General features: G+C 40.9%; 2 protein-coding genes across 2 annotated transcripts; one reads left to right on the top strand and one right to left on the bottom strand.

The window, feature by feature from the left end:
* The first annotated feature begins 219 nt into the window (after positions 1 to 219).
* Positions 220 to 19,957, top strand: SNW1 (SNW domain containing 1). Its single transcript, XM_035107935.3, has 14 exons — positions 220 to 255; positions 3,207 to 3,360; positions 3,839 to 4,000; positions 7,708 to 7,803; positions 7,885 to 7,991; positions 8,607 to 8,711; positions 8,803 to 8,872; positions 12,811 to 12,876; positions 14,520 to 14,636; positions 14,934 to 15,075; positions 15,564 to 15,660; positions 17,323 to 17,440; positions 19,020 to 19,186; positions 19,265 to 19,957. The coding sequence occupies exons 1-14, from the start codon at positions 242 to 244 to the stop codon at positions 19,458 to 19,460; spliced, it is 1,611 nt and encodes a 536-aa protein (XP_034963826.1). The 5' UTR covers positions 220 to 241; the 3' UTR covers positions 19,461 to 19,957.
* SLIRP (SRA stem-loop interacting RNA binding protein) lies at positions 19,887 to 24,547 on the bottom strand. Its single transcript, XM_035107945.3, has 4 exons — positions 24,470 to 24,547; positions 23,940 to 23,998; positions 22,340 to 22,447; positions 19,887 to 20,019 (listed from the first exon to the last, which is right to left on the bottom strand). Exons 1-4 carry the CDS (start codon positions 24,540 to 24,542, stop codon positions 19,954 to 19,956), a joined length of 306 nt encoding a protein of 101 aa, XP_034963836.1. The 5' UTR covers positions 24,543 to 24,547; the 3' UTR covers positions 19,887 to 19,953.
* Positions 24,548 to 24,625: the final 78 nt, after the last annotated feature.

Genomic DNA, 24,625 nt, shown 5'->3' with positions numbered 1-24,625 from the left:
GACTGTGAGGACCCGCCATCCGCACGGCATACTACAGTATTTCCACGCATCCATATCGGAAGCAGGAGAGGCCAGTCACTGACGCGCATGCGCCGAAAGCAGCCTCGAGACCTCGCGTCGGCAAACGAAGGAAGCTCAGGCACTACAATTCCCAGAATGCCTTTGGCTCCCAAGCGAGTCTTGCTTTATCGACGCTGTCAGGAACCGCTGGCTAGGCCCAGAGAAGAGGAAGAACGGCAAGATGGCGCTGACCAGGTTGGTTGAGGGCCTGAAGCGGCACCCTGTGAGGTGGTGGGAACAGATTCCCCTCTCTTTTCCGGAGCTCGTTTTATTTTGAACCGGAGTCCCAGGTTTTCCTTTATGGTAGTCGGTTGTGAGGAGGTTGCGATAGCGGCGCAATTTCGCCAGTGAGGCCTGGACCGATCCGGGCATTTTCCCGAGAGGTTGATCCGAAGGCCTCGCTCTTTTCGTGGGGGTAGGGAGGCCTCTCTCCCTCCGGCATGTCTAGTAACGGCAACGGAATTTCGGTTTCGCCGGTGGGGGGGGGCGGGGCGGTGACCTTGGTTGCAGGATACGGGTACACTGATCCAGACGTGGTTTTGGATTGCTCTCGCTGTCGGCCGCACCTGGGCGAGGATTTAACCTCAGCCGGGAAGCTGTTTTTGTACCCCACTCTGTTTTCATACGGGATGTACTGTGTGTTGGAAAAAGGGTTTCTTCGCATGTTTTATGCCCAAGCGGGATTTTCACACGTTACGTTCAATGAGTGTACAATCTATACACAGAATTTGAGCTGTGCACTTGTAGCGTTATTCACACGCTACAACAGTTGAGCTCTACAGAACGCACATGCTCATTTGTACAGGTACAGACGGTTTGTACCTGTGTTTAGTGTAATGTGTGAACAAGGCTTTGGGGACTGTGGCATCAAGTGGGCTGTAGCTCCGTAGTAGAACACTTGCATCGCATGGAGAAGGTTCTAGATTGAGTCATTGGCTGCTCCAGGTAGGGCTGGGAAATGTTGTTGTTTAGTCATTTAGACGTGTCCAACTCTTCGTGACCCCATGGGAAATACCCCATGGGCTGAGAAATACTTATGCCTAAAATCTTCTGCCAGTTAACATATGCAATACTGAGCTAGATGGATCATTGCAGTTTGTGTTGCCTCAAACAAAATGTTCCTCAGTGTGTTCTGTTTACACCTTCAGTTGCAGCTTATCAGGAGTAGTCAATTGATGCAGTGCATGTATGAAATCAGCAAGAAAGTGTGAAAGCCATGTTTACATTTTCATGTGCCATTGTTACATGTTAATCACATGTATGCACGGTGAAAATAATTAACATGTTCAGCTTTTTCAAACCACGTGCAGGCTTCAGGATTTTTTCTGACATCAGAATATCATATGTGGAGTTATCTTATATGTGATTTGATTAATCCTTAGTTATACGTTCCCAAATTTATTTGTTTCCCTCTTTATGCATACCAGCTCAGTTGCTTAGACTTAGCATGCTGATGATGATACCAAGGTTGCAAGTTTCATCCCCATATGGGACAGCTGCATATTCCTGCATTGCAGGGAGTTGGACTTGAACAGTCATCCCCAAACTGCGGCCCTCCAGATTTTTTGGCCTACAACTTCCATGATCCCTAGCTAACAGGACCAGTGGTCAGGGAAGATGGGAACTGTAGTCCAAAACATCTGTAGGGCCGAAGTTTGGGGATGCATGGACTAGATGATCCCTTCCAACTCTACAATTCTAAGATTCTATGAAATACTAGAACTCATGGACATCCAATGAAGACTTTGGGGAAGGTTTGCCTCATCATGCTGCAACAGCAAACTGAAGGACCATAAGTGTGAACGTGGTGTTAAGTGGTTTGATATTGAAAGGCTAGAACCTTGCCACCCAAGGGTCACGGATTAAGTAGGTAAATAAATATGGGGAAGGCAAAGTGTTTCTTAGAGAAAGATCTGAAATATTTTCCTTGAGGCTTGAATTTGTTTTACTCTGGATTGTATTATTTGATGTTTTAATGTGAATTGCTAACCACTTTGAGATTTTTTTCTTTAAAATATAAACCAGTATAGAAATGAAATTAATAATAGTAATAAATTTCATTGAGGGGGAAATTGTGCCTAGACCAGGGGTAGGCCACCTAAGGCCCATGGGCCAGATGCAGCCCAATCATCTTCTAAATCTGGCCCGCGAACGGTCTGGGAATCAACATGTTTTTACATGAGTAGAATGTGTCCTTTTACAGTGGTACCTCGCAAGACGAATGCCCTGCAAGACTAATTTTTCGCAAGACGAATGCGTCTTGCAATCTGATGGTGACTTGCAAGATGAATTCGTTTTGGGGGAAATTCATCTTGCAAATCGTGGTTTCCCATAGGAATGCATTAAAATTTAATTAATGCGTTCCTATGGGCAAAAAATGAAATTTCAATGCATTCCTATGAGAAACCGGGATTCGCAAGATAATTTTTTTCGCAAAACAAATTGACTCGCGGAACGAATTAAATTTGTCTTGCGAGGCACCACTGTATTTAAAATGCATCTCTGAGTTATTTGTGGAGCATAGGAATTCATTCATATATTTTTTCAAAATATAGTCCGGCCTACGGCTGAAAAAGGTTGCTGACTCCATGTACACATGGAAATCTGTTGTGCCAGTGGAGCTGCAATGTTGGGTACAGCCACTGTCTTTTCTGCCTAGTTGGAGTAATGCTCAGATATGCTCTTATTTTAAACCAGCCCCCCCAAAACTGCAGCCCTCCAGATGTTTTGGCCTACAACTCCCATGATTCCTAGCTAAGAGGACCAGTGGTCAGGGATGATGGGAATTGTAGTCCAAAACATCTGGAGGGTCGAAGTTTGGGGATGTCTGCTTTAAACCAAATGTTTATTGTAATATCAGCATTGCAAACCAGTGGAAAGGAAGAATGACTTTTGTCACAAGAACTCAGTACTTTATGGACTCTACCTAAACCAGCTTGGATTTTGTATCAGAACTGTAGCAGCAGGAACCTGATGTTTAGGAATGAAAAGAGCTCTTTAGAGGCAAATTAGAGGAAATAAATCAAAAGCACAGAACTGCAGTTTCTTTGTAAAACAGTTTAATGGAATAAGAACAATATTTCACGTGTTGTCTAATGTGTACAGATATATTCCAAATATTAAGTTCCTTCTTTCTGTTTGCTTAGTTTTTTGCCAGCACCAACTCAGCTATCTCAAGACCAGCTGGAATTAGAAGAGAGGGCAAGATCTCAAAGGGTGAGACAGACTGCATTGGTGTCATCACGAAGGGAGCCACCTCCTTATGGTTATCGGAAAGGATGGATACCAAGAATGTTGGAGGTAAAGAGTGGTGTGCACAGTTGTTGACATGTTTAATTAGTTACTTTAGAGAAGGGATATCTTGGCTTTTGAATGTAAGGGCCTATAATATGTCTATTTCTGTAACTCTGCTGCTTACATAGATACCCATCCTAACATCTAGTGCAGTGGTAAGAAACTTGGGGCCTGCCAGATGTTGAATTACGTCACTCCTGACCATTGCTCATGCTGCCTGGGGCTGATGGGATTTGGAGTGTGACAACATCTGCAGAGCTAAAGGTTTCCTATTCCTGAACTTTGTTGTATATTTTGTTGTTTCTTCAGCTTGTAAACCGCCTTGTGTACAGTAATATAAAAAGGCAGTATACAATTAAAAGTGAAATGAAATGCAAATCCTAGCCTTTGCTGTTAGTTTTTGAATGACTAATCTAGTACTAACAATACCTTCTTGTTTCTTTTGCCCATTTTGTAATCATTTCCAATTTATTTTACTGTATAGGATTTTGGAGATGGAGGTGCTTTCCCAGAAATTCATGTTGCCCAATATCCTCTGGATATGGGCCGAAAAAAGAAAATGTCCAATGCATTAGCTGTTCAGGTGGATGCAGAAGGAAAAATAAAATACGATGCTATAGCACGGCAGGGACAATCAAAAGACAAGGTAATAGACTTCCCAGATGCTTGTATATAGATGCAGTTTTGTTGTTTATGGATATTGTTTTATTTTACTTGGCTTACTAACTCTAATGCAACCTGGAAAAGTTTTGTTATGAATTCTAGATGAGTTTCTCACAAGTCCAACAGCACAGTGGCAGAACATGAGATTTATATTTTAAAAGTAGAACATGTCAAGACACTTCTGAATTGCTACACTCTTAAGAAATAATACAGGAACACATTTCATAGCATCTGCCTATTATAAGGATGTGAGTCTTTATGTGGTCACATAGTCAACTTCACTGAGACCTAGTCTCCATATGCAGCAAAATTATGTAATAGAGTGGACTGTACCACTTCAGGCTGCAGGGCAGCATTCAAAAACACAACCTTCCATCCTTAGTTTGAAGTACCACAGCCAATTCTACCATCTTAGAATATTTTCACTTCATTCTGCTACATATATCGATCCAGGACCTAAAGTATTGTCCTTTAGCAGGCATCCCCAGACTTCGGCCCTCCAGCTGTTTTGGGACTACAATTCCCATCATCCCTGACCACTGGTCCTGTTAGTTAGGGATGATGGGAGTTGTAGTCCGAAAACAGCTGGAGGACTGAGTTTGGGGGTGCCTGTCCTTAAGTGACTAAGGAGTAGGTGGCTATTCTCACAGTTAGTTGCTGAGGGTTTTGGTGCACTTTCCACTACTATAGTTGCCTACCCAGTCCACATGTCATGTTTCTGGGACCAAGGAAAGTAGAGATTGGGGAATCTACTTAGCTTCACTCAAGAAGGGGAAGCCAACCAAAGGGATAGATGCTTGAGCACTACTTTCCTTGGTTGCAGGAACTGAAGGACAGCGAAGGTGGAGATAGTTATATTGTCACCATATTAGTCTATGCACACACCAATTGTTCTGCCTTAAAGATCCAGTAGCCTTTAAAGTGAAAGGGAGGCAAAACTGCACATACAGCTAAATATGAAAGTGACCACACCAGCACTGCCTCTTTGGTTATACAGTTCGGCTTCTCCTTTAAAGAGCAAATTGCCTTTTGAGGCTAGAACACACCATGCATACTCTGCATAGATACTTACCTGGCTCAGTCTTTACCCAGCCAAGGTGAATGGCAAAGCCTCTTCTCAGTGCATTCCTATTAACCAAATAGGGAATCGAGCCTTTCTTAATTACTGTGAACTTTAGAAGTGAGTGTGAGACTATGATGAATCTGTGTTAATTATTTTGAAGTAAAATGATATTTGTGGCATGTAAAGTGGAAACATGTTTCTACCTAGTGTTCCCAATAGTTCCTCAGAGTGTGATCGTCCCCACACAGACATATTCTGCTGTTTCTCCTTCAGTAGTGTGGGCTGTTTCTCCAGGAACAAGGGAAGAGAGAGTGTGCCCAATGCTCAGCCTCCATGCATGTAAATTCTGAACATGTGGAAAAGAGAGAGCAAAGAGCATTTTGAACAACCTCCATCATATAGCCTTGTGTTAAGAGTTGCAGTACGGGAAAGAACCAAAGAGTCATGTGGGTCTATCCTCCCAGTAGACAGGACTCACTGCTTTGAGGAAACGTTTGTTCTCCATACGTGAATGGGCAAGTGGGTAATTGCAAGCCTGTTATTACCAGTAAGGCTACCACACTGTACTCAGTTTATTATCATTTTCTCATAAACAGTGGATAATGAATCGTGGCTTTATCATATTCAGAGCTTACTCATTTTAATGTGGATAGAACATCATCTTCTTTCATTCTCTGGGATATTTTGAGCTCTTAAAGTAAGCTTGGTTCTTCATGCTTTGAGATTCTTGGGGGTTTTATCGTTAATTACCATGAAGAAATATTGCTCTTCAAATGTCCTTCATTTGGCTTTGTGAGGTGTGCTTCCATTGATACTCATTTAAAGGGTTGTTAATTCTGGAATATTTGGATGAGAATTGGAAAATTGTTCCTGTGCTAAATTATTAGTTGAGCTACAGGTCTGTTTTTATAGTTAGGCAAATGCCATGCTACATAGAGCAATCTCTTTTGGGGTGAATACTTGCCTCGTTGAGTAATGTTGAACAATTAGGCTCAGTTTATAGATATATAGAACAACTTAATTCCTGGTTTGCTAGGACTTAGTTCTCCATTTCTTTATTTTTTACCATCATCTTTTCGTGTATATGTTGTGTTTTGAATAATAAGAGTTTATAATACATTTTCTAGCTTTCACAGTTGTGTAATTTTACACATGCTTTGAGAAAACTGTGTGGCATTACTGCCTCCCACACAGGCAAATGATTAAGCAACCACAAAAGCATGTTACAGTAGCTTGAGAGAAATTACCTGGTAGCCCCACAAAAAAATAAAACATGTTGCCATTTCTCTTGGCTCCTGGCATAGTCAGTAAATGATACATAGGTTTAGTTTGGTAGACACCGTTATATATGCATCCTGCTGCAACATAATTGCCTTATCCCATTTCTAGATGGCAAAGGGGCACTAGTTCTTGAAACTAAAGAACATTGCCCAGAAGCTCTTAAAATGTTACCTTATTCTTTACAGAAGAAAGCTGCCACAAAAATGCAGTTATGTTGATAGCAAATGCAGTACATGCAAAAACTGTTTTAGGCGTGTCTGATATGTGTGCGACCTCACACCCATGCATCATGCCAAACCCGGACGTGACCTGAAAATGTCTCAAAAATGGGTGGGGATGGAACACGGTGTTTGCAGGCTTTTTCAATGGGTGTTCAAATTACAGTGGGACCTCGACTTACGAATTTAATCCGTTCTGAATGCAAACTCGTAGGTCGAAAACTTTGTAAGTCGAGTTTCCCATAGGAAAAGCGGTTTCCCATAGGGATGCATTGGAAACGAAAAAAATTGTAAGTCAGGGAAACCACATCTAAAAACTCATAAGTTGAGGAAACCGCATCTAGCCGCGTACGGGTTTTCCGTTCAGATGTCGAGAAAATCGTAAGCGCGCAGCCACTTTTTCCACTCGTAAGTCGAAAACGTCGGATGTCAAGGAGCTCGTAAGTCGAGGTCCCACTGTATATGCAATTTCATGCAACCCCTTCACAAACAGGGAGTTGCCTATAAAATGAATGCCTCACAAATAAGCCCCCAATAATTTAAGCTTATTGACACAAATGTGTTTCACTTGTTCTGGTCTCAAAAATTAATAAATATGACAGCTTTGCAAAGCACTCTGAGTTGTTTGCTTTTTCTTAACCAATCATACTCCGTAATGCTTGAAATTTGTGCAACTTTTAAAGTCTCAGACAGCCATTGCACAAGAGAAGGATGAGCTATTTCCTTGCAATTATTATTTTATTTATATTTTACCGTCTGTTTGTATGTTTTGGAATTTAATGTTAGCCACCTTGAGTACCATTTGGGGAAAAGGAGATAAGCAAAATATCCCAGTAGCTCCAAATAGGGTATGAAAGAATTCCAGGTTTTTGATCAACTCAACTGTGATTCTATGGTCATGATAAAAAGAAAATATATTCTTTGGAATTCTAAATATATTCTTAGTGTTTGGCCCTTATATGGGCAATTCTGTTTTGGAAAGCTAATCTAGTTTTGTTTTGTTTTTTGTTTTGTTTTTAATTTTAAAAAGCTCCCTAAATGAGGAGGGAAACGAAGCTCCACGGGTATGCTGGATTTTTTGTTCATTTACAGGAATCCCTTTTCATAATGCTGTTTTCAATGTTTCAGGTCATTTACAGCAAATACACAGACCTGGTTCCAAAGGAAGTTATGAATGTGGATGACCCTGATCTGCAAAGACCTGATGAAGAAGCTGTTAGAGAGGTATTGTGGTCACTGATGCACCTAACTATTGGAGCCACTTGCATCTTGTCCAAGTGTTTAATGTAACATTTCTGATTGCAGCTTACAGAAAAGACTCGAGCAGCGCTGGAAAAGTCTGTCTCCCAGAAAATTGCAGCAGCCATGCCAGTCCGAGCAGCTGATAAACTAGCTCCAGCTCAATACATTCGGTACTGGACAATTTTTGGATTGTTGAAATTTCTTTGCATGCAAAGTTTAATGTAATGCCTTTTTTGTGAGTGTGAAACATAACCATTATCTCAAGCCACAAGCAGTTACATGAGTGTTAAGAAATTATTGCTGTTTAATGAAATGTGATATTAGTCCTGTTACAGAGAACGTCCTGTTACTTAGCTATGCATAGGAAACGGTGTGGCTATGTGTTCTCTTCTTGGTTTGTTTCTGATAATGAACTTTCTTACAATAAATATATGATGGTTTTTATGGTCCATAAATGGTGAATAGCACAACGAGGGCTGTGCAGCTACCTTCAAATATATAGGTCTGAAATATAGGGTATCCAGTTGGAAATATTTTTACTGTCCTACCAGTAAAATTGGAATTAGAACATCAGGCTCTGCTGTCTGATTGAAACAGAACTCTGTAGTTCAGTGTGTGCTCAGTTTGAAAGAACAGAGACACATCATCTACTTCTGCACTTCTACTCAGGTGTGTATGCTTGGCAATCCAATGTCTGTGAGCAAAACTAAAATTCTGGCAAAGTAAATAAGAAGCTCATTAGAGGCTCTGTACTGATAACTGAATTTCTTCCTTGTTTTTTTCAGATACACACCATCACAGCAAGGTGTGGCCTTCAACTCTGGTGCAAAACAGAGAGTTATTAGAATGGTGGAGATGCAAAAAGACCCCATGGAGCCACCTAGATTCAAGTAAGAATCAGAAATGTACAACTATTGTGCCATAGAGGGTCCAGGGACGGAGATTGACATACTAAGCTTACTATATTTTTCAACTCATTAGGATTAACAAGAAAATTCCTCGTGGACCACCATCGCCTCCAGCTCCAGTAATGCACTCTCCCAGCAGAAAGGTAATGGACACCTGTCACAACTCTTATGTAACATTTTTAAACATCTGATGCATAAAGTATGGAGTATTCAAGTGTACGTATCAGCAGACAATCCGTCGGGGCCATTAGGCAAGAACTGTTTTTCTTCAGCCCCAGGGAAGTTAACAAGCTGTCCCAGCATGAGACATGATGGAGAGTGGGATGGACATGGATTACAATAAAATGTAATTTTGAGGTGTCAGTTCAGACAGTTTTAAAAATGGATGGATGTAAGTTCTTCTGAGTATATGTATTGGTACCACTGCTTTTTAACTTGTTGATAAATGGACTGGAATTGGGAGCAAGCAGTGAGGTGGCCAAGTTGAGATTGACACAAAATTATTCAGTTTGGTGAAACCCAAGATTGTGAAGAGCTCCAAAAGAATCTCTACAAACTGGGTGAATGGACAACAGAATAGCAAGAGTGGTTCAAAGGAAATTGAGGGGAAAGATCCTAATTTCACATATTACACCAAGGAGATCTGAGAGCAGTGACTAACCAGAGAAGAAAGGCAGGGTTTGTGGTGGAGAGCTCAGTGAAACAGACGGAAGTCACCCCACGATGTTAAGGAAAAAGATTTGAAATTAAGAAATCTTAATTTGTATTGTTTTTATGTGGAATTGTTAGTGTTTATTGTGTTGTATTATGTTTTTATTTGTTTATGTTGTGTTATTATAAAATGAATAAAACATTGGGGGGGAATAAGAGCGAGCTCATTGAAACAGCTACTTGCTCTGCAGCAGCTGTGAAAAAGATAAATTCCATTTTAGGAAATCTTAGGACATCTCAATTAAAAATATAATTGCTGGTACTATAATGCCTGCAACCGCACTTGGAATATTGTGTGTAGTTATGTTTGTCATACCTAAAAAATGATATTGAAATCCTGAAAATAGGTGCAGAAAGGGGCAACTAAAAGGGTCAGAGGCTGCAACAGCTCCCCTACAAGGAAGAGTACAGTGTCTGGGGATTCATAATTTATAAAAACTGTGAGCAAGGGGAAATAAGTTTCATGGCCATAAAATTACACACAGCATGGGGGAAGGGGATAGAAAGTTGTTTTGTCTCCTTGTCTCATAATGCTAGAAGCCAGGGTCATTCAATAAAGCAGAGGTGAGGGAGATTCAGGACTAACATATGGAGGTACTTCTTCACACAGCACAAAGTGAAACTGGAATTCACTGACATGATTTATGGTGATAGCCACATGGTTAGATGGCTTTAAAAAGGATTTTTTTAAAAAATATATATATTTATTGAATAGATTTTTCAAAACCAATCATCAACCAATATAGTCAATTACATTTCTCTCCCCCTCCAAAGACTTCCCTCAGCTCCCTTCTCTGATTTATTTATACATATTATTCTCTGCATGTTATAAAATTGTACATATCATTACCTTATCTGTCATATGTTCTACTAATAAATTTGTGGAGGTTTTTTCAAAGCCTGCCAAGGAGTCAAATCCTTTTGTTGTCTTTTTAAGTAGTTTGTAAAAAGTTCCCATTGTGCCTTAAAGTATGATTGTCCTTCTCACATAGTTTGTGTGTTAGCTTTGCCAACTCCGCATAACTCATTAGTCTCTCTTGCCATTGTTCTTTCGTTGGGATTTCCTCGTTCTTCCATCTTTGTGCTAACAAGACTCTTGCCGCTGTACATTAATAAACTCTTTGTTTTCCTTGGCAGGTTTTGTCCTAAAATCCCTAACAAAAATGCTTCTGGATTTTTTACAAATGTCATTTTAAACATTTTTTCAATTCATTATATATCATCTCCCAAAACTTTTTGACTTCTCTACATTCCCACCACATATACAAAGTACCTTCTTTTTCTTTACATTTCCAACATATATTTGATCTGATTTTATACATTTTGGCCATCTTCACTGGTGTTCTATCTATACAGCATTTTCGTATAGTTTTCCTTCAAAAGAGAACAATCTGTAAATCTCAGATCCACCTTCCACAATTTTCCCCAGTTCAAATTGTATATTATGTCCTATATCTTGTGCCCATTTAATCATGACTGCTTTGACCTCTTCATCTTTTGTTTCTCATTCTAGCAGAATACTGTATGCTTTCTTCAGTAGCTTCCCATCTTCTTCTATAACCTTTTTCAAATCTAGAAATTGTGTAACTAAACCCTTTTTTGTTATCTTCCTTATACATCTCATTTAATTGTCTATAGTGCAGCCAACTCTGAACATGGTCTTTAATTTCATCATAATCTTTTAATTTCCATTTTCCTTCTTGATCTCTCAGTAACTCTCTATATATAGGCCACTTCCCCTTTTTGCCAAGTGGTTTGAGTAGCAATGCTTCAGTTGATGATATCCACCAAGGTGTTTTTTGTTCTATTAGATCAGGATTAGGCAACCTAAGGCCCGTGGGCCAGATGCGGCCCAATCGCCTTCTTAATCCGGCCCACGGACTGTCCGGGAATCAGTGTGTTTTAACCTGAGTAGAATGTGTGCTTTTATTTAAAATGCATCTCTGGGTTATTTGTGGGGCATAGGAATTTGCTCATCCCCCCCCCCCAAAAAAAAATATAGTCCAGCCCAACACATGGTCCCAACCCTCTGCTGGACCCCTGGAGTCCCCACTTGCCTGTGGGTTTTTTGGGGGGGTGCCGAGCCCTGGCGCTCACTCCCGGAGCCCTGACAGCCTGGACCGTGTCATCTTTCATTCAGATGACACGGAGCGCACCGCCATTCTGCTCTGCAGCAGACTGAAAGTGGATGGCTTTAAAAAGGAATTAGGCAAATTCCTAGAAGATGAGGATATCACTGTCCACAGGTCATGATGGCAATACACTTCTTATGCCTCTGAATTCCAGTTTTGAGGAAACAACCAGAGGAGAGGTTTGTCCCGCTTGTTTCCAGCTACCCACTCTGAGAAACAGTTTGTTGGGCTAGATGGATCTTTGACCTGAGTTAGATTCATGGAATTGTAGAGTTGGAAGGGACCACAAGGGTCATCTAGTCTAACCCCCTGCAATGCAGGGATCTTTTGCCCAATGTGGGGTGTGAACCCACAACCCTGATATTATTTTTTTAAAGATAATTTTTATTAGATTTTCCAAAAAAACAAAAAACAACAAAACAAAAACAATTACATTCCATCTTAGTTTCCCCCTCTCAGTTCCTTACGCTCTGCCGAGCTGTGGCTTCCCTCCCGCCCGCCATTCGACTTTGTTTCTCACTCTTATCTCGCAGTTCCTTTTTACAAACATATATAGATTAAGTTCGTAGGATTTATTTCAGTCCCGCCAGTGTCCTTAAACTTCTACAGCTGCACAACCCTGATATTAAAGAGTCATGTTCTAGCAACTGAGCTATGTTTCCCCTGGTTAGATTGTCTAGTGACATTCTAGTTTTTTTTTTCCTTTCCCTATAGCTTGTGGCTAAACTTGCTTGCTTGAAAAGTCTGGCGCCATCTATTCTGTAGACACCTTGGCATGGTAAACCTTGTTCATTCATTCCTGATAGCTACTTGAGCAATGTGATGGTGTTTATAAAAGCCATGAATATTCTTTGGGCTACTATTTGCTGAAGAAACTTTCAGTGCTACCAATGAGGATTATGTAAATTAAACTCATTGGATACGGATGGAAGTTCCCATTTTGAAGAGTTGGACTGGATAAACTGACCTACATCTTCCCAAAAAGTTTGTTATCTGAAGTTTAAATATTCAGCTCCTGTTGCCAAAATTGCTGACAGCCTCTCTCTTAGTTTTAGCTTTCCAGAAGATGCAGCTTGAATGAACATGACAATTGCTGGGGGAAAACATTTCACTGTTTTGTTGACACTTCCTGTTTGACGGTTCATGGCTACTCAGCTACTGTGTTTCATAATGGGAATGAATCCCCGCCTCTCATTGGGGGTGGGAATCTAAACTCTCTTTACCTCTTCTCTGTTCAGATGACCGTGAAGGAGCAACAAGAATGGAAAATTCCTCCTTGCATTTCAAACTGGAAAAATGCTAAGGTAATTAACTTGTCATAACGTCAAACTGTAATGTTGCATCCTGCTGGGGAAACTCCTTAAAAATGATCTGCAGTCTGAATGATACTTTAAAGCATCCAGAGCTGAGTAAACCAGCTGTGTTCAGAAAGAAGGTTGCAGTGATATGGCTTGACTCTTCTCTGCCTTTTATCTTAAAACTGCCAAGATGACAAGGGCAAACAATATGCTAGATAGTAAATGGCTGTTTTACAGTGATCAACTGTGCTTAGGGAAAGGAAAGTATTTAAAATTCCCTCATACTGCTGTTTGCAGGGTATGAAACCAATTTGCCCTGATGCTCTCAAGCCTTTACCAAAAAAGGATATATTCTTGCAGTAGCATCTATTTATCCAAGTCATTGGAAGTGTTGGACTTGAATCAGAAAGAATTAGATTCAAATCCCCAATCAGTCATTTACCCTATATGATTACCTTGGGCCAGTTGTGTACACTCAGGCTAACATACTTCAGCAGACTCTTGCTATAGACTGGGGTAATCATATATACACAATGGAGGAGGAGCAGGATACAAATGGGAGGAATTATATAAAATTATTTATTGGTTCACATTTATGGTATTTATGGTAACTAGCTTCCATTGCAGGCAGTGTGTATATGTACCACCTTCTGTGTCTACCAACTAAGATCTATGACAGGCATAGGCAATCTTGGCTCTCCAGATGTTTTGGAACTACAACTCCCATGATCCCTAGCTAACAGGGCCAGTGATCAGGGATCATGGGAGTTGTAGTTCCAAAACATCTGGAGAGCCAAGGTTGCCTATGCCTGGTCTATGATGTTGCTAGAGAAAGCTTGTGCCACAATAAATTGGTTATTCTTCAGTTGCCTCAGCTGCCTTTGTATCTCTCCTATACTCTGAGCTATTTTTCTCTTTTGCAAAGGCCCTTTGTTGTCCTGTTCAGAGAACAATGACACTGACAGTTCAGTGCTTGCAAGAAGAGAGACTAGTGATGAATTCCTGTGGTGTTTAGGATAATCCTCCTTGTTATTAAAACTTCTGTGGCAGGTCTTACTAAGAGAATATCACATTGAGGCCACTGAATATGTCATAGGTGCAGGTGTTTCTTTGATTCTTTTAATAAAACTTTAGTTTGTAGAAACGTAATTAATCTTCCCAGCAACTTAAACATGTTTGGTGCTACTTTGGTGCTGCTTTTATTTGGAATGCTATTCCCATTGTTAAATAAACATGCTCAGGGTTGCAGCTTCAGTCAGATACTTGGTGGTGGTGGTACTAATCACTCCTTCATTTCTTGGGATTCTTCAGTATACAACAAATAGTAAAAAGGGAAAATGTGTTGCATGGATAGAATCGAGGATGTTTTAAAAACCATTTTAAATCTTGAAACTGAGGGAATTGTATTACTTTAACTAATGCCATAAACAGGGGCTTGGTGTATGGAGGATTAAAAAAGTAGGAACCAAACAATGCAACTACTTACATAGCTGCACCTAGAGCAAATGAACTACCCTGAGACCTTCGGGTATAGGGCAGTATAGAAATTAATGAATTAATATTAAATTACAAATAAGGATTTGGGGCAGCTTCTTGGCATGCCATGTCTTTTCCTTAGTGATCAACTGTCTTGTCTGTTTTTCCTCCAGGGTTACACCATTCCATTAGACAAGCGTCTGGCTGCGGATGGCAGAGGACTGCAGACTGTCCACATTAATGAAAACTTTGCCAAGTTGGCTGAGGCTCTCTACATTGCTGACAGGAAGGTCAGGCTATAGTTGCTTCTCTGCAGTGCATCTTTCTGAGTAATTTCTTTCCACAGAATAAATTTGAGCAGCATTGCAACTTTTAACCGGTTGCTTGGAAACGGCTTTGTGTCAGTAGTGTAGCATGGCTTCTACACTGTTCTTCTAGCCCTCGTCTAGTTTCTTGAATGGCCCAAAGCAGCTGGCTGTTTCCAGTTCTGGACTGCACATCCTGTTTTATATTACAACTCAAAAGCATAAAAACTAGGTCTTCTTGTTCTCTCCTTACCATCTGACTGTGCTCTGAATCTTGTGCAGGCTCGAGAGGCTGTGGAGATGCGAGCCCAGGTGGAGCGGAAGATGGCCCAGAAGGAGAAAGAGAAGCATGAGGAGAAGCTCCGGGAAATGGCCCAGAAGGCCAGGGAGCGAAGGGCGGGGATCAAAACCCATGTGGAGAAAGGTACATCCCATCCTCCTGTGGTTTTCATAAAATATTCCCAAGAGGGTTCTGTGTACTGACCTTATCAGGAAGACTGCACTACATGCCATTACAAGAAGGGTGGCTTCATTCTGGAGGCCTCTACATGCATAGTGTTCCTCATACAAAAATAATGCAGCTCATTTCTATGCATATTTATGTGGAAGTAAGTTCTCCTTCATTGAGTGGTGTTCACTTCCAAGTAGGTGTGCATAGAATTGTAGTTTAAGTGGCTTCTTGTTAATGGCATGTAACCTTTAGATGAAAACTCGGGAAAGTTGTTGGGCCAGAAAAAAAACTAAGTATTTCGTGAACAAGTGTAAAATGTTAGGAGATCCTTCAACTTCTGAGTACTTAGTCCACCATCCACTGTGTTCTTCATAGCTGCAAGTTCAGCTTCCACTATGTTGCTGTTAACTCACATAAGAGATGGCTGCATCTAATTTTGAATTTCAAATGTATCTGTGCAGAGGACGGAGAAGCTAGAGAACGTGATGAAATCAGACATGACAGACGAAAAGAGAGACAGCATGACCGGAATCTTTCCAGAGCAGCCCCTGACAAAAGGTAAAGTTGTTCATCTAATAATAACTGGGCAGTATACTACTTGATCAAGGTAAATTGATTCTAACCCAACAAATTAGCATTCATTTGGTTGTTCTTTTGTACTACGTTACTGTTGTTATTCCATAAATTTTATATACCACTTCATTGGAGAAAACCTCAAAGCAATTTACAAGATTCGGAAATGTACATACCTGTAGTGCACTGATTTCTGGTGTGCTATGGCACACTATTATGTTAAGAAGAGTAGTTTGTGTTGATTTTTGTGCTTCTATGTATTAAGTGCTTGTGTGTTCTTCTGCATAGCATTAGTTGAGGCTCTGTATAGCACTAGTTCCTTAGTTTCTCTCTATCAGCCCCAAAGGAGGGACCAAGGATGTATTATGATGGGATCTGCATCTGATGGGAACAAGATTCTGGTAGGTAGCCGTGTTGGTCTGATGCAGTTGAAATATTTTTTTAAAAATAAAAATTGTCCAGTAGCACCTTAGAGACAAGAACAAACCTAGTTGGTCTCTAAGGTGCTACTGGACAATTTTTTTATATATTTTTGATGGGAACAAGTTGACTTTGAGGATTAGCATGGAGAACATTAAACCGTTAGACAATCTATGGCCTTTTAAAATGTGGGGAGGGGTTATGGTTTTGTTTATTATTAAGATATTTATTGTTGTTTTTATACTGTAAACCACCCAGTAATCCTTGGAGGAAGAGAGGTATATAAATTTAATAAATAATAATACCACCATGATCTTGCTTTTGATGGTCAGACAGGAGAGTGATACTGTAGAATGCAATATTTACCCTTAGGCAATAATGATGCCTGTATAAAGGCTTGAACGTGGCAGGTCCTCCTGTGCCCATCATGTAGTTTACTTTTAGGCTGCACACTTTGTGCCAGCCGGACTAGCTGTCTATTGTATTTTGAGAACCATATTTCTTTGCAGGCTGGATTGATTTTTAAATCACCCAGAAAAAACATAAATGGAATAAATTTGCATCTGAAGATTTAAATTGTTTCAAATCATTTCCCTTGCTTTAATTTATGCACTTCCTGAGCAAGCATATATGTGAGCTAGCTGCTAGAATAACTAACACACAATTGTGTTAAGTAGCAATTAATAAGAGCCTTATACAATATATTCCACAACTTCTATGCAGCCCAGTTCTTTTGCGTAGCAGAATTATACCTGTTTTGGCCCTTTCTGTATTACCTGCAAAAACACTAAGCAAGATAACTTCCTGGAAGTTGAATGCCAGAATCCAAAGACGCTCAGAACTTGTTCCTAGCGACTTAAGAGGACTTTAGGTTTGTTTCTCCTGAAAGAACACTCCCCTTGCTGTTGCCCAGGCCTGTATGGCAAGCTATTTTTTGAAGTTGAGAGTTTCAAAAACAGGTTGTCATGGTGTGAAGTCAGCTTTATGAAGATGGGAAAATGCAAAGGAACCACTGGGTAGTTCAAATGTCATTCATGACTAAGTTATTCCTGTGTTCAAGCAAATCAGCACTGCTTCCTCAAAGTATGTATACCCCGCCCCCCAATAACTGCAAAACTCTCACTCCGACTTCCAACATCTTTATTCTGAATAGGCAGACTCCTCACATGGAAGTTTTAATGGTTGATATTTTTGCAACATAACCAGTATGCAATGTTGTTAACTCAGGTCGAAGTTGCAAAGGAATGAGAACAGAGATATTAGTGAAGTCATTGCCTTGGGTGTTCCTAACCCTCGGACATCCAGTGAGATCCAGTATGACCAAAGGCTCTTCAACCAGAGTAAGGTAAGTAATGCCATCCATTGCTCTGGAAAGTTATCACGACGTTTGTTCAGAGACAATTGCCATGTATATGGCCAGATGTACAGCATTAAAAAGATAGGTACGACATAAAATAAAAATACCCTAAGTCAGGCATCCCCAAACTGCAGCCCTCCAGATGTTTTGGCCTAGTAACTCCCATGATCCCTAGCTAACAGGACACGTGGTCAGGGATGATGGGAATTGTAGTCCAAAACATCTGGAGGGTCGAAGGTTGGGGATGCCTGCCCTAAGCCATGTCAGCCAATTGACTGAACAAGCCATATTTTATCTTCTCATTTTCCAAATAGCTCACTGTGTAGTAGATCTGACAAGAGTTATTTGAGCTGTTCGTAAAATTTGTTCATAATTTCCAGCAATTCTAGTTTAAAGTACTCAGATGACAACAACTAGGAACCTGTAACTAGTGTGTGTTGCAGGTTATACATTTGTTGTGGAAAATATAAGGCTGGTGGGGAGTGGGTAGGAAATAAATTGGACTCTGAAGACACATGTCCTCAATATTATTTTTGTAATGAAGTGGAAGCTACCAAGCACTCTACTGTTGCGTCCCAGACCTAGAGAGACCACAAGAAGGCCTATTATGCAAGCACCACATCCCAGAATGGGGTAGCTCTATCCTAGAACACGTTGAGTGAAGGAAAGCAAACTCTGCACTTCCTCCGGATGATACAATTAAACAGCTTCATTTCCTCTACAGCACTAGATTCTAAAACCAACCCTTGCCTTTCAGTTGTTAAGAATTCAACATGTAAATTAGGGGTAGGTAACCTATGGCCCTCAGGAAAATTTTATGCAGTAATGATTTTTAAAACCATCTGCAAGTGATCAGTTCAAACCTCTGGCATACAATAATCTGCCCACCCCCACAACCTGCTAGGTTGAGGAGGCAGCAGAAAGAGATGAAGAGTACCCCCCCCCTTTTTGGCTCTGACACATCATCATCATCATCCTACCAAATTACCCCTAAAGTAGGTAATGTGGCCCTCAACAGGAAAAATTGGTGCCCACTCCAGTATAATTTAATACAAAATAAGCCACCTCTAAATATAACTTAATATACCACCAAAGCCCCTCAATGAGCAGTGGTTAGAAAACTATGGGTAGGTTAAAGGTAAAATGCATTGCACTATCCTGCTACAGTAGATTGCCTTCATTATGGGTAAATTTAGCATTCACTATAATAGTGTTTCAAAGCATGCAGCACTTCTGTTTAGTGGAGAAGAGTGGCCTCAGATACCACTGTGGTTGGAGGCCAAACCTGAACCTGGTATCCCAAGCCATTGAGAACAAAGTTTCTCCTTTCATCTGAATAGTTCTATCCTTTTCTCTTACGTTAGTATGCAACAAAGTTGGGACTTGTTGGTTTTATGGGTAATTTCTGTTCTCCCAGAGAATGCTGTATTTTGACTCTGAACAGCAATCTACCTAATGCAGTTAGGTAGGTTTTCGGAGCAGTATTGATGACTTCTAAGGGAACGTGTTTTTGGACATTGTGCTTGTTAGTATCCAACTAATATAGATGGTTTTGGTGTTCTGCTAGGGTATGGACAGTGGCTTTGCTGGAGGAGAAGATGAAATTTACAATGTCTATGACCAGCCCTGGAGAAGTGGTAAAGACATGGCCCAGAACATCTACAGACCTAGTAAAAATGTGGATAAGGACGTGTATGGTGATGATTTGGAGGCACGAATAAAAACTACTAACAGGTATGGAAATTTCAAGTATTTCCAATTGTATTTTTACTACTAGAACACTAGATTTACTACTTTCTTTTGGTCTTGCAGGTTTGTTCCTGATAAGGAATTTTCTGGCTCAGACCGCAGGCAAAGAGGTCGAGAAGGACCAGTTCAGTTTGAGGAGGATCCTTTTGGTCTAGACAAATTCTTGGAGGAAGCCAAACAGCATGGGGGCTCAAAAAGGCCTGATAGTAGCCGCCCTAAAGAACATGAGCATGAAGGCAAGAAGAGAAGGAAAGAGTAAGGAATTGGTTTCAAGCATTTCAAACAAGACTGCAGGAGATTGTCTAAACCACCTGACAGTTCCTCTATAGTGGATATAGGCACCCAGCTAAAGAGACACTTTTGCCCAAGGAACAGAGAAAGTCAGGAAAAACTGGACCACTGAATTTTAGGTTTTGTGTTTGGGGCTCTAGCTGTATGCTGCCCCTTTGTTTTTACACAGGTGGAGCTCTGTTCTCTTAAGGTCAGAATAAGCTGCCTGGTGTATATGGAGTTCTTAGTTAAAGCTGCTTATTCCATCTGATAATACTCCCCCTTGTACATAGTTTGCCCTGCTTCTGCTACACATGTGAGAGAGGGGAGAAAGTGTATTGTGGTTCATTTGGTCTGCTGTGATTGTATAGTTCATTCATCTTAAGACTAAGAGAAACAGCTGGATTCATTTAACTGAGATGAATACATATCCAAGTTTATTTTAGTTTCTTTATACAGCAGTGAAATAAAGTCTCCTTCCTTTAACTGATGTCAGCGGTTCTTCTGTTTGAAATGTGGCCTTTGCTTTTCTGACGTTTCACTTCAAGCTGAAAGATTGAACAAACACAATTGCTAGTAAGGCGGCAGAAGAAACAAGCTTAATATCCATATCAATGCTGATATACTTTATATTCATTTTTAGGTGATGTTCCACATAAGTTGAAGCCACTTTTCATAAAACATTTATGTAAGTCTCTATGAATCAAGGCCTGTTATGAACCCCTAATGAAATGCTTTTTTGGCTGAAAGAAATACCAGATCAGCTTATTAATTAAAGTTACCTACAGGATTACTACAATGTATGTTACAGATACAGCTTCATAAATGGCTTTCAACATTTAATTATGCCAACTTTCAACTGTAAATGCACTGACTAATGATCAACCAACTTTCCTTTATTCAATATACACCATTTCACATTTAGAACGATTTCCATAACCTTACACTCCACTAAATTTTCAAGATTCATTTTCATTTGTGAAGTATATGTCTGTGAAGAGACTGTTAGACTGAACTATGAAGGACTGAACATTAGAGCCATTTTATTTATTTCGCTTCTTTCCTGTAAGGACCTGAAGGTGGGGTGCATAATTTTCCTCTCCTTTATCCTTGTAACAATCCTGCAAGAAAAAATAAGTGGTACAAGGTCTCTGAAATGGCAAGCAGGCTTTGCATTCAGCTCCTTTTAATTGGCACCGAATGCAAAACCCGCTGGAAGTGGTTGCTCTCGGGAGCTCTTTACAAAAGTTCCATAGTACAACTGATCCCTGCTGAAAGTTAGGTTTGCAAAGCACGGCTGGTCAGCAATGCCTGAAATCTTGCTTTAACAGGGTTCCTCCTTTGCAGCCTGGCTTGCGTTGAAGCTGAGCTGCAAAGAACCAAGAAGCACACTTAAGAACATGCCCCTGAGTATTTCAGTATTTCAACTCCAGCCCACCATCTCTGCTGCAATTGGAAGCAGTAGAGGAAAAAGTGTAGCGATCCGTTTTGAATTAATGTTTACGGGTGACAATGGTAACTAAGGTGCCTCTCAAGTACCACTACAGAGTATGTACAAATTAGCTGTGTCAGTTGTGTTCTCCTTGCCCTGTTCTCCATGGTCCACTCGGCTTGGGAAAGTGGTGGGTTGAGGCCTAACCACTAGCATTGCCCCCTACTCAGTGCTGCCTGTGGGAGGGGGAAACTATTATAACATAGTACAGTGATGGGCAACCTTTTGAGCTTGGTGTGTCAAAATTTGCCAAAAAAACCAAGCATAACTCGGGTGGTGTGTGACTTCGAGAAAAAACCCATAATTTTGTTATATTTATAGTTTAAATAACAAAAATGTATAATTGTAATATATAACTGTATTTAATAAACCAAAAACTAATTATTTAACCAAACCAAACCAAAAACCCCTTATTTATCACAAAGTGCCCAGAGTTGTTGAGCTTTTGGGGGGGGGGGAGCTGCTGACCAAAGTTTTGGAGGCACAGAATGGGTTAAAAATGAACGCTGTTATACCCAATCATAGTCTGCCAAAGCACCAGAAAAAACAGCAGAGAAAGGGTTAAAAAACCAATATCTGGCTACCAGCTACAACAACAACAAAAAAGGATCGGGTTTTAACAGCGGAGACAAGCTGTAGTGTGAGGAGGAGCGGGAGAACAAATGGGGAAATGGGGGAAAACAACAACAACAGCATGAATGGGCCGATGGGGCGTGTGCCAGCAGTGAGGGCTCTGTGTGTCACGTCTGACACGCGTGTCATAGGTTCGCCATCACTGACATAGTAGAAAACAATTCTCTTCCTCCTCCACACTACCAAGCAATGAGACCATGTTAGGAGAGTGCAAACTGACCCTCTCCTTCCTCAGACCATAATGATATATTACACCCTGTAGATCAGGAGTGGGTAAAACAAAGACATGCCACCAAATGCTGGCTCTCAAGACTCCTCAGTCCACACCTTTCTCTTTTACCAAGCTGGAACATGTTCTTTAACTGTGGTGCTGCCTCTTGCTTTTCTATATGGACAGGTGGATGGATAAAACCTCTGGTTTTGCATGGCTCTTAGGTAACCTACTGTAAGTCGCATCCATTGCTCTGTCCACTTTCTGGACCCCCTCCACCACTGGGGTGTAGGCTAGAAGGTTGTCCACGAGGGATTATGCCCCTTGGACTGAAAACTATTCACTCCCCTGCTTATAAATCTATTGTATTAATGCAAGTCTCAAGTCACTTATTAGGCCTGAACTTGTGAAAGGTCTGAAATGTGCAACAAACAAGCTAACCAGGCCATTCTCAGTGTTCACCTTTAAATACAAAATAGCAATTCACTTCTAGGATAAGAAATTCAGTATGTACAGTACCATAGCCTCTTACCTTAGCTCCTTCTAGAATATGAGTGTCTTTCTGCAAAGAATTTTTAACACCTTCTTCTGTAGAAAATCCAATCCAGCAAAAACCTTTGTGGAATCCCGTTTCTTTATCCTAATCATCCAAAACAAGTATGTTACATCCAAAACAAGTACATTGAATTGATTTAGATTTGATGGATCCTATGTACAGTACTTAATCAACAACTGCTTAAATGCTACTTCAGTATGGACTATATGTGCCCTTTTCACCTTCAACAGAAACCTGGTGTCATGCAGAAAGCCATTTCCAATCATAAATGTTAAACAACTGGTGAATTATATTCTCTTCCCAGCAGACTAGGAAGTTTCCTAGCCACTTATTTCACTGGTTTATTTGGGATGACAAGAATGAATTTGCTGGAAGCTATGTAACTAGTTGCCTCGGGAGTAGCCAATGTGGTGCCCTCCACATGTTGTTTAACTCAAACTTCCACCAACACCAGGCATCTTGCACAAAGGCGACAAAGGAGTACCTTGGTTGGTTTTCCCATAGTTACCTTATACTGGGGGGTTGGGAATTTCCTGGGGAAAACAAATTTTGGATAGGCCACTGGGAACGGGTGGAGTTACAGCTGAAATCCTACAAGCTGGGAGTAAATCCTCATTAAAAGATGAATTACTTGTGAGTAGACTTAAGTGATTGCACTGTAAATCAATATAAAACTTTATTTATCCCCCAGCCACTCTGGGTGGCTTCCAACAGAAAAATAAAATACAATAATCTATTAAACATTAAAAGCCTCCTTAAACAGGGCTGCCTTCAGATGTCTTCTAAAAATCTGGTAGTTGTTTTTCTCTTTGACATCTGATGGGAGGGCGTTCCACAGGGCGGGCACCCATACCGAGGAGGCCCTCTGCCTGGTCCCCTGTAAGGAAAGCAGTTACTCTACAAGTAACGTTTTGTACTTGATTGCCAATATCCAAACACAAAAAACTCAACTTAGAACATGATCTAGCTATAGTTGCATAATTAACCCTTCCACTGAAACTCAAAGGGCTCATTTTTTTATGTCTTCTTGTCATTGTGTTAGCACAGCAAAAGCTCGCTCTGTGTGTGTGTGTCCCTGATTTAAATGCACAAGCGGTGAACTGTACAAGATAGGAAACTATCTTAAAGTGGGAACGGTATGCCCTCCATATTAAGTACATGCTTTTCTTTATCCCTGAGATATCAGTGTCTGAGCACAAGCAGCCCTTAGATGCAGATATAGCAGAGGGCAGAAACTAGCTGAAAGTCCATCTGAAAATAAAGTTTGTAAAATGCATGGGAAGAAAAAGAACCATTGGTGGCCTCTGCTAAGTGTGTTCAAATACAGTTCTAAAGGTGCCAGCAGGGAATACTGCATTCTCTCAATAGTTTGATTTTTTTAAATATAATTTTCAGATGCATTTTAAAATCCAAATACAGGTGATACCAACTGGATATTAACATTTGTTAGGTGGCTTTGTGCCAGTCCTGAATTTTACTGTTATATGTAAATTGCAATTGTATAAAACTAAAATGCGGTGGACAGAAATATTTTGTTGAGTTTAGGTTCAGTTAACAGCAATGATACGGTACTCACAAATGGCAGCATGCATTTTCTCACAGAGCCAAACTGAGCAAAATATTGTTTTACTTCATCTGCAAAAAGAGAAGAGAGTCATTTATCAAACCAGGTTGTCTTGGGGCGTTTCTGTGCATGACGACGATGTTATTTTTAAATTAGGGCGAGAATAGTGGAGATCCTCTTAGCGCTGCAAAGATGGAAGATGGCCCGTTGCAAAATAATTCAGAGCGTTGCAGAGGATGGGGGAGGGTTTCTGTAGGTGCCGCTTGCATGACGTCAGCCGAAATCCCTTCCTCTGTAGCCTTTTGGTCTGGGTACAAAGCCCTTAGCACAAGAAAGAAGGTGGGTTCGACTCACGTTTCGGGCTCTCCAGGTTCTCCAAAGCATCTGATGCAGGAATGGAGAAAAGGGCTTAAAACCTCGGGAGCCGGAGGCGCCAGGGACCCACGCTATAACCCCGGCTAGCCTTCTTTTAAGACGCGACTTACAGCACCATTGGGACTCTCTGAAACCCCTTCCCTTCCCTAACCCCGCACCCTACTCACTTGCCCCCGCCGTCCAAGGCACGCGGGCGACGAAGACCTCGAAGAGCCGCCGGGAAGGACCTGCCGCCGCCATCTTGAAAGCCAGGAGGAAGTAAGGCGGGCTCTCGCCGGCCAGCCAATGGGGAGGCGCGCTCTTGCCCTTTCCGCTGAGGGCGA

Source organism: Zootoca vivipara, chromosome 1 (assembly GCF_965207765.1).
Source record: "Zootoca vivipara chromosome 1, rZooViv2.hap1.1, whole genome shotgun sequence".
Lineage (NCBI taxonomy): Eukaryota > Metazoa > Chordata > Lepidosauria > Squamata > Lacertidae > Zootoca > Zootoca vivipara.
This window is presented reverse-complemented; position numbering and strand designations above follow the sequence as displayed.